The 10,648-nt window shown below is 26.2% G+C and overlaps 2 protein-coding genes across 2 annotated transcripts; one reads left to right on the top strand and one right to left on the bottom strand.

Moving 5' to 3' along the window:
- Positions 1 to 1,263: 1,263 nt before the first annotated feature.
- Positions 1,264 to 5,834, bottom strand: LOC129969400 (uncharacterized). The gene is made up of 2 exons (XM_056083963.1): positions 4,512 to 5,834; positions 1,264 to 2,980 (listed from the first exon to the last, which is right to left on the bottom strand). Exons 1-2 carry the CDS (start codon positions 5,769 to 5,771, stop codon positions 2,138 to 2,140), a joined length of 2,103 nt encoding a protein of 700 aa, XP_055939938.1. The 5' UTR covers positions 5,772 to 5,834; the 3' UTR covers positions 1,264 to 2,137.
- On the top strand, positions 5,826 to 10,499 carry LOC129969401 (glutamyl-tRNA(Gln) amidotransferase subunit C, mitochondrial-like). The gene is made up of 5 exons (XM_056083964.1): positions 5,826 to 6,160; positions 6,228 to 6,306; positions 6,550 to 6,716; positions 9,008 to 9,111; positions 10,261 to 10,499. Exons 1-5 carry the CDS (start codon positions 6,153 to 6,155, stop codon positions 10,293 to 10,295), a joined length of 393 nt encoding a protein of 130 aa, XP_055939939.1. The 5' UTR covers positions 5,826 to 6,152; the 3' UTR covers positions 10,296 to 10,499.
- The last annotated feature ends 149 nt before the right edge of the window (positions 10,500 to 10,648 follow it).

The raw sequence follows: 10,648 nt of genomic DNA, 5'->3' as shown, positions 1-10,648 counted from the left end.
ACATTTTAAGCCTTTTAGAACTTTTATTCTATTTTTTTTTCTAAAGGATTCCAATATAAAAAAATTATCTCAAATGAGTTGACTATTAATATTTGCTCATTTGAAAAAAAAAAGCAAACAGGATTTACTTAAACAAGAAACTTTAGAGAATATTCACTTAAGTACTCATGACACCAAATTCTGATCAAATGCCCATTTTTTTTTAGAAATCTCTAAGATGAAAAGAAGAACCACTAATAAGGTTTACAATATTAAATATAATTTTTAATTTACAATTTTAAATTTAATTTATAATATAGTTTAGAGCAAGTCTGAAATAAACCACAAATTCACATAAAATACTCCTTTAGCAAATGGAAATGGTTTTCATAATATTTGTTAGAATATTACTACAAACATCGTTAATGAGAATTATATTTTTATATTCAAGCTTCTTTTTTTTTTCCATACACGGAATAAAACAAACATTTTCATTGTAAACAGTCTAAACAAACTTTCTTGAGCCCCCCCCCCCCAACAGTAATTTATTAACCTTCTAAAGCAAAAAAAAAAAAAAACCTATTTTGTAATTGCAATTCAATCAGATTAAAAGCAAATAAATAGATATCGGATATGCATTCCATTCAAATATGAAAATATTTACATTTTATTATTTCTATAAAAATACAATATAAAATTCCTCTCAGTAAAGTGATGGAATAAGATGAATAAAGAAATAATAAAATTATTTATCACTGAATGTTAATAAATTAGCTTTGTTTCCTATTATATTGTAGAAAATACTGTGGTTTGGTAATGTATTATGAAAAATTCAAGAAAATAATGTAATACAGAATGTCTTTTTAAAATTTTCCATTTTTGAGTAACAAAACACTGAAAACTTATTTCAGGTTCTGCTTTTAAATTATATATATATATATAATAAAGCATTAATAATAAAAAATAAAATAATTTACTTATTTAATCAGGTACTCTTTTATATTCATAAAAGTCATCAACTTCAGGGAAATTTGTTAATGCATTTGAGGTAAAGTTTAAAAAATATTTTTATAGTACGGAAGCCCAGAAGAATTCATATATAATATATGATTATGAAAAATCTAGATTTCTGTGATCAAACAGATTCTGATTTTTTTTAAAAAACTGCACATTATTTTCAATCTGATAACAAATTTTAATTCAATATTTCAATTTATTTGGAATTAAAAAGAAGTTAATCAAATCAAAAGCTTTTGTGCTTTCTGTATTTAGGAAACTTTTAAAAGTATCCAAAATAAAATACTGGGAATATTTAATTTTACTTCTTAATCATTGAAAGATTTTTTTTTTCTCAGAAAAAAAATTACTAAGCCAGAAACTAGCTGGGGTGACTCTCTGTTGGATGTGAATATAAATTTTTGGTCTATTGCTTATAAAGGAACTATTTTAAAATTTAAACCTGCAATCTCAATATCAATTGTGAGTTCTTTTGAAGTGTAAAGTATGCTTCTAAAGCTATAGCAGAGCTTAACATTAAAAAAAAAAAAAAAAAAAAAAATCATCTTCTTAATGTAGCAAGTTTGTAACGAATTTTATATCTCATTTGAGAACAAGGCTTTAAGGATTTGGTGACAAAAAGCTATCATCCCCATTACAAAGAATTGTTTTAAAGAGTTACATCAAAAAACATACGTAACTACCATTAACTTCAGAAATCTTATTAATAATTATTTATCAGCGGTAGTGAGATTTTTTTAAAAAAAATTGTATTTAGATCAGGTTTTAATGATATCAATAAATCTTTTAGAGATAGTAAATGAAGTGCTGTTCTGCTAACCTGTCAGCAATCAAATTGCATAGTAAATATACAAAATTTAGCATCCATGTGTATTAAAGTTGGTAAAAAAAAAATCTTTTGTAACTCAAAATTGCTACACTTAAGTTACCAAGATTACAGTGATCATCAAGGTAATAGAAAAGAGATATTTTATGCTTGCTAAATACTGCCATCAAATTAACAGAAAAGGACTAAAAACTTAAATTTAGTTTAACTTCTGTTTGTGCTGCATCAGATGGACACTTGCCACATGGCTAAAACTACAATTACTCAAAAATCCTAGATAATAAGTTTGGTACAATGACAAAAGAGATGCTTTATTTAATCAATTGAAGCATCTTCCAATAACTGCTGTCTTTTCTTTATTCTCTCACATTTAGGACAACACATACTTACATTCATACATGTGTCATGATATACGGCAAGACATTTGTCGCAACGGTAAGTGGTTTCAACATCAAAAGGAAAAATTGGTTTATCACTATCACATTTTTCACATATAAAACCCTTCCCAACACAAAGCTGGCAATTTAACACATGCTTTCTGGCAAAAGCAATTACTTTCATAAGAAACTGTGCAAGGGCCCCTGAAGCTATTTCCAACAGGTCTGACACAGAATACAAGTGAACATGTTCATATAAGTATTCTCTAGGCCAAACCCTCTTCCTTAATTCCTCTACAATAGATGCTTTGCAAGTACAAATATAACCATACAAAAAAGTTAACTGCGTTCTTAGTAACTGCATCTGTGCCATTTCTTCAATGGCTGTATAAACAGCCGGATTTAACACTTTTATATCTAGTAATGGATCTTTTTCTATTTGAGAAATAAATATCTTAGCACGTTTAGAAATAGGATATTTGTTGAAATCCCAATTATGCACCACACGAGCAGGAATAAATTCAACATCATTTTCATGGCATTCGTAGCAATAATTGTAACCGTCGTAATAGCACAGCCTAGATTTTCCATAAATCACACCAATGGGACAGCCACAAGAATTGCACTTGAAATCTTGAGCATTCAAACCTTTTTCAGGACAAAGCCTCCCAACTATTTCCATGAGTTTCTTTGTTTCTCCATCTGCATGTTCAACAGCAAGATATTTTGGAACAATCTCAAAATCAGAATCAGGAGACTTTGCATCATCTGGTGAATAATTCTGAAGGGAAAAAAAAAAAAAAAGAAAAGAAAATTTTTAATTTAGATGAGAAAATAATTTTTAAAATGAATAAAACAATCATGAATTTTAAATACAGATATTTGAAAATCTATTTGCACATAAACCAATAAAATTGAGTATGTAATAAATCTATAACTACTTCTATACTTCATTTCATGTAAATACAAATCTGTACTTAACAGATACTTTTTTATGAAATAATATTTATAACGCCAGCTCATTATAACCAATTTATAAAAAATTCAAATAGACCGAAAAATAACAGATTTTTTTTTAATGCATAATGTCATGAATTCAAGTAATATTTTCAATAACTACACTGCAATTCTAGATTTATGTATAAGAGGCTTTTCTAGTAGAATAACTCTTGTTGCTAATCTTTATTATTAAACTAATATATTAGGTTCATTGTTTATCACTCATATATCAGATTTGATTGAGACACATTTTTTTCAATGCCATGCAAGAATAATGAAAGATTTACATATTTTGGATTATTTCTTAAAATTGAAAATATAATAAATAATTAGAACTAGAAAAAATAATTAGAAACACAGGGTTATTCAAAACAATAATAAAATTTAGAACATTTAAAATTTCATTTGTATGAGTAATAACTGAACTAAATGATTTTTCTTGATGAAACGGTAACATCCACAAAGTAATCAATTTCACGTCAGATGAAATGAAGCAAATTCACATTTACTGATATACATTGAATAACAATCTACATGTGGTAGTTACATCTTCTCAAATTACTACTTGTTCTTTATTACATTGAGATATGTCATAAATGCAATCTTAACATCTCTTTTGCATGCAATAGAAACACATTACAAATAGGCAGAAAACACTTCATATACCAGCAAATGCACTAATTTCTTCAATATCATGTTCATAAAGAAGTTTGCTTAAATATTATGTTCTGATTTTTACATCCTATCATTGTTCACAAGGAAGTTATATCATTTGTAATTGTTTTGATTAACTCTGTACATTAAAAGTGCTTTGCAATGTATTTAACTAATTAATTATATTGAATAATGTAAATATGGTTTGTGAAATTTAATAATAAGGATGAGAGTTAATAAATAAGATTGCTTAGTATTTAATAAGAAATCAAAGATGGTATTTGTAGAACTGAATAATTATAAATTCATAAAGCAGTGTTAATTCTTTGATTTGAGAATATTTACTGTACCATTTAGATCATTATTTTAGTATACTATATTTATGCTAAAATCCTTAAAGATTTGAATTTTTTTAAATTTAAAAAATGAGCCTATTAGTATTAAACTAGTTATATTTAAAGTAAATGAAGTAATTTTGAAAATTCTGAGAAAAAACATTTAAAAAAATTCTATTATAAAATAACATATTTTTAGAGAATGCATTTTTATTGATAGAAAAAAAAATGGTGATTATATTAATATTTAAAAATTTGTGACTATTTTTATGAAATATTTTATATTTATAGCACAAAAAAAAAGTATAAAATTAGTTAAATTACACTATCATCATCCCTTGACTTCATCACAGATGAAAATGTATCAGCTAAGTCTGGTGTTCCAATCACAACTTTGTTCAAGTTTTTATTATAGCTCTGTAATAAGGAATCATAACTTTGATTTGCTTCCCCATTTCCAGAATCTTTATCACAGTCAAACGAAGAGGACCAGCCTGAACGCTCAGATAGCTTGTTACCAACAGACCCAAAGTGCTCAGAAAAATCATCTATGATTTCTATGCCAAAATCTGGAACTGAATCTGATGAAGAAACTTTTGAACTGATTTCCTCAGAATTTTGTTCCGGTGATTTGTCGAGATTTTCTAAACTTGAAATTATACAGTTCATATCACTTTGATCAGGTAGAGAACTGCTTAAAGCAGGATTATTATCTTGAGGATTTTCTTCACTTAAAATTTCAATGGATTCTTCTATCTGTTTTTCTTCTGAAGTTTTATTATCACTTGGAGGCTGAATATCACTTTGCGGATTAGAAAGATTATTATTAGATGACTCTGCCAAATCACTTGTTGGCAAGCTTTCCACGACAAATGTTTTTTTAGTTTTGGGAGAGCTTTTCATTTGATTCTTTGGATCAGTAAAAAAATCTATCACATCTACAGCTGGCATAACAGGTTGTGGCGTTACAGGAGGAGTCCAAATATCAGCTAAGGTCAAGGGTATACTATGCCACACATTTAAAGAGTCGCTGTTGCAAGACAATTCAAACTTCACTTCAGTTAAGCCTTCTAATAACGATTTCATGATATCTGACTGTTCCTCATCACGAAGATAAGCAGAATTATTATAGTGTTTCTGCAAACCAGATTTATCCGACAACATATTACTGACATAGCTAGCAATTAATCCATCATTTAAAGCTGCCCGCAACCAAGCACGACCTCGGCCAACATCAGATGTGACTTGCTTGAAACTGTATATTTCTGAGATTACATTTTTGTGACTAAAATTACATACTGCTGTCCAAAATTGAGGTTCTGGAATTTTTTCAGGATTACTGCCAAATACAGCAGACATTTTCCGAATGAACTTGTCTTTCAAGCCGTGAATAAATATCGCTTCTAAAACATTACATAAACCAGTAGAAGATTCGTCATCAGTTACAACAGATTTTTTCAAACTTTGTTCCTGGATAGCATGAATTGATTTAGAAAGTTCTGAAGTTAAATTTTTCCTGACAGAAATCTCTTTTGCAATATCTTCAACGCTAGGGAGAGCAGACTTTTTCCATAGTTTATCCATTGCTACTTATCGTTAAATGTCAACACAATTTGTCATTCACTTTTCGTTCTTTGTCAACAAACAAATGCATTTTATTTTTTTTTAGAGTCGAGAAGTTTTTGTGCTGGCCGAGTGACTCAAAATGCTTATCAAAATTCAAATATTAAAGCAAACCATTAATGTTAAACATAAAAAGTTGATTTTCTGCTTATAAATCAACATTTTTTAATATTTTGAGGTAAATTGTTATTCTTTAGGAATATTTTATAAGTAATTAATGTGGTATTTGATTTTGCATCACTGATGAAGTAGCTTCTTACAATTGAACAAGAGTATGGCAGCAGATTTTGAAATTGTTTCGAAAACTGTAAACAAACAATCCATACACTTTTTTAACTTGACATGAGAAGCTAAGAATCCGTTCAGGAGCATACGCCGGAAAACAAACCTCATTCCTTCCTTCCTTGACATGAGAACATCATTAAGTCAACTTTTGCAATACTCCAGGCGCTTAAATCAAAAACCTTACCGAAATTTTGGATTTAGTTCGAGTTTGGTATGCTATAGTTGTTACATTATTTGCAATCTCTGTATCAATTGTAGCTTTTAAAATTATACTCTAACAAATTAAATTTTCAGATTTTGTCATTATTCATTATAATGCGATCGAAATGGACTTTTTATTTAATCATCCGTTTTAGAAATTCTATATTTTGATGTACATGATGTTATGGAAGTGGATATTTGCGTGTTTTCTCTTATTTATTTATTATTCATGAATAACATTTTTCTTTTGCAGAAAAATGTGAAGAAAGATATCGTTGAAAGTCTTGAAAGATTAGCTTTGGTTGATTTTTCAACTGAAGCAGGCATTCAGCGGCTAGAACAATCTATAAAATTTGCTGATAAATTGATGGAAGTTGATACCTCTGCTGTTGAGCCAGTGATTAATACTGTGTATAATTGGTACTGTATTACTAATTTTTAATGTCGTTTCTATTATTTAAGTAAAATTTTTCCATAAAAATTCTATTGCATTAAATTGTGTCTTGATATAAATATGAAGCATTTGATTTTTCTTCGATTCAGATGCATTATTAGAAATTTCCTAATGTGAACTATATTTATCTAAATGCTAAATGTTTATGAATGAAATGAATAAAAATGCGGAATATTTTAAAATAGAATTCTTGAACAAATTCATTATCAATTAATCCAATAATTAATTTATGGATAAGTGTAATAAAATAATATGTATTTAATTTACATCATAATAATTTTATCAAATGGACAAATCTGTTTTAAAATGCATGGATTATCAGGAATCATAAAATGTTCTTTTATATTTATAGTATGTTATGGTTGGGAATCTATACTTCCTGTGCATTAAGATTTTTTTAAACATATTTTTATATTCACAATGCCAAAATTGCCATTCTTGTGTTTGCGAATTTTAAAAGTTCTAAATTTATATCTGTATAAAACGATGTAAATAGTTTATGTCACTAAAAATGTGCAAGTTACATTTATTTTTTATTAGTTGATTTTTATTATCATGATAAATTATGCTTACACTAAAATTCAGGTTACTAATACTGAAGTTAGAATTAATAGAACCAAACAATTTTATTTTTGTAAAAGAAAAATAATTATTATTCTATTAAATAAATTCTATAAAGTTATGTTTAAAATTATAAAGTTATGTTTTTGAGTTATAAAGTTATGTTTTTACATTTTAAAATTGTTTGTTAAAGTATCTAAAATTTTGAAATTGAGAATTTTAATTGAATTTTTTTATTTATGAATAATATTTTTATTTACCATAGGAATAGGGCTAAAATTTGGCATTAAAATCTTACATAAATAGAAACAAAATTTTTAACAAATCTTTTATGAGCATCTTGTTTTTACTTAAATGAACAGCTTTAATGTTGACATGTAGATTGATGCAAAAGGATATGCTTCATCAGAACTTGCTGTACAAATTCAATTATATTTAAAAAACAAGATATGGGTTAGCTTCAGGTTTTATATCTGAAAGGGGAAAAATTTTATGGTTTGTGAAAATTTTGTAATCTTGATAATGGGACTATATTTTTGTGTAATAAAAATTCTTATGTATTATAATAAAAAGTAAACAAAAGAGGTATAATAATAATTTTTTATATTGAATTACTTATTATAAGAGGAATCATTTGGCTATAATCAAGATGCCATAAAAATCATGTGTATGAACTTTTGCAGTTTGTACACTGCCATTCACATACCTGAAAATATTATATGCATTTTTACTTTTATTTATATATATTTTTGTATTCAGATCCAACGATACAATTATATGCATTTTTATTTACTATATTCATTTGCTTGCACATTGTGACTTTGCCCTATGAAAATATTAAATAGTATCTATTTTGTACATATAGAATAGGATTTATTCCCATAAAATGATATGCTGAATGATCATGACTGTAAATTAAAAGATTAAATCCTATGTTCTTCATCAGTCTTGAGTATTACACTCCAATGCACACATACACATTATTTTAACAGCAATAAAAATTAATTTTTCAGAAAAATATTGAAAAATCATAGAAAATTATCATGACAATCGGACTAATGTAATTAAATTTTAAGTTGGCAAAAAAAAAAAAAAAAGGCAATGATTTTCAAAATTATTGCAAGAAGTAGTATGATTATGAAACCAGAAAACAATTACAAACAACAATGAAAGGGGGGGGGGGAGGGATTGAATTTTTATTGAGCTCCCAGTTAGTTACATTGGCAACATGTCGTAAATGTCATCATTATAATTATCATACTTTAAATGTCACCATCATTGGTCACTTGTCATGAAGCCATTTTTCACAACATACTATATATAAATTATATCCTTGTATGGGAATATTATATTAAATCATCAAGGAAGAATGTTTCTAATTTTTTTAAAAATGTTAGTATATACTAGTTATAGATGCATGAACTATAAAAATTACCTATATTTTCAAAGTATATTTGACAGAAATGGTTGAATTGAAATGTAACAGCAATACATGATTCTGAGCTCTATGGATGTATGCAAATTTCTGTTTGAATTATGTTGTTTTTCATGTTTCATGAATTATTTGTTTCACATTATCTAAATGATCTTGAGCATACTCTTTCTTGGGGGAGGGGGAGGTTCTCTCACACAATGAATATGTATTTAAAATATATTTTCTTTTCTTTTATTTAGTTGCCTTTTCTGTGTATTTTAGGAATGAAAATCTTAGAGATGATGAGCCAATTGATAAATCATATAGAAAAGAATTGATGGAAGTATGTCCTTCCTCTGAAGAATTTTATTATGTTGCACCACTAGGTAATATCTTTAATTGCTTAATTAATTTTTGCTTCTAAAACGAATTTTAAAAAGCCCAAATTTAAAATATTCAAAATGTATGTCAACATTGTGTTCCATTATCCCACAATTTTGTAAGAAATAGTTTTCCTGATTTCATTTCATTAAAACATATTTTATATAAAACTTACTTTACTTTATTATATTATTTATGTATATTATTTAATAATTTACTACTAAAATAATTTAAATAACTCAAATTTCATTTTTTTATAAAAGTTTTGCAATACTGCATATGACAAAATTGAAAAACTGACTTGTGCTTTTATTCCTTGGATAAGTTTCCATTTCTTTTTCAACCCTAATTGTGCACCATATTAATTTGAAACCTCAATAAATTTAATTTATTAACCACATATTTTCAAATCTAAAATTTGGAAATTCAGATAGAAAATGTTATATCCGTCTGCATTCTTATCTTATATTATAATTTTTTCCTGTAAGAAGTGGTTTAAATATCATTGAAATTAAGGGCATTATTTTATATTATTTCATATGTGAAAATAATAAGTCTGAGCTCTAGACCATAACACTTGAAAATGTTGATTTTTACATTAATTTTGCTTATTGGAGAAATTAATTTTTTTAAAAAGAAAGGTACATGCATTATAAATGAAAATTGAAGTTTTTAGAAATAAATAAAGTACACAATTTTCATTTTTTATAATTGAACTTCATATTTTTTCAAATCTTATACACTTTTTTATTTAAAAAAAAAAAAAGGACATTCTACATTTTACCACTCCGGAAAGAATTAAATATTTCATTAAATTGTTTATTAAGCATATAAATAATTTGGGCAATGCTTTATGTAATAAAAATATCTGTATTAAAATATCAATTCTACTAATAATAAAAGAATGGTGATTAAATCTAGTATTTGAGAAAAAAGAGGCTTTTTTTTTCCTTGATGGAAAAGGGTATTGTGTTTGAAAATGTTGCTTTTAGAAATTTTTAACAAGTTTTCTTTTATCAAAATGTTAAATAAAAATGACTGCATTCTGTTCTTTTGTATAAAGTTTGTTATGATATTTTAATGTGATATATTTTTTAGATTATTTTTAAATTTTGCTTCCTTTTTTTATTTATTTTTTATATTTTGTATTTTAGGTACATTTTCAAGAAATAAAGTGGAATCAGATTGATCATACTTCTCAAGAATGGTCTTTCTGTCATTGTTAATCTCTTTTCATCTTCATAAGATATTAGTAGAAGAGTTTTATCATTCTATTGCAATATTTATTAAAGTTACTTAAGAAAAGCCATTGTAAAATGTATTCATTCCATAAAGGTATTTTTAATATAATTGAACTTTAATGGATTTAAATGAATGAAGATTTCCAATTTTCTGCACTCAATTCCATTATAACTCTGTTAGAAATAACTTTATTAAATTCTGAGTATAATTTATAATTTGGAATTTTTTATAAGCTGAAGTATGCTTTTATTATTGGATATTTCATTATTTATTGTCTTAATTGTAATTTTTAAAAACTCA

Source organism: Argiope bruennichi, chromosome 5, assembly GCF_947563725.1.
Source record: "Argiope bruennichi chromosome 5, qqArgBrue1.1, whole genome shotgun sequence".
NCBI classification, from domain to species: Eukaryota; Metazoa; Arthropoda; class Arachnida; order Araneae; family Araneidae; genus Argiope; species Argiope bruennichi.
This window is presented reverse-complemented; position numbering and strand designations above follow the sequence as displayed.

Coding starts and splice junctions, on each gene's coding strand:
- LOC129969401 (XM_056083964.1), top strand. Junction 6,307..6,549: donor TTGGATTTAGTTCGAGTTTG/GTATGCTATAGT, acceptor TTTCTTTTGCAG/AAAAATGTGAAGAAAGATAT. Junction 6,717..9,007: donor ATTAATACTGTGTATAATTG/GTACTGTATTAC, acceptor TGTGTATTTTAG/GAATGAAAATCTTAGAGATG.
- LOC129969400 (XM_056083963.1), bottom strand. CDS start 5,771: ATGGATAAACTATGGAAAAAGTCTGCTCTCCCTAGCGTTGAAGATATT. Junction 2,981..4,511: donor AGTCAAGGGATGATGATAGT/GTAATTTAACTA, acceptor TTTTCCCTTCAG/AATTATTCACCAGATGATGC.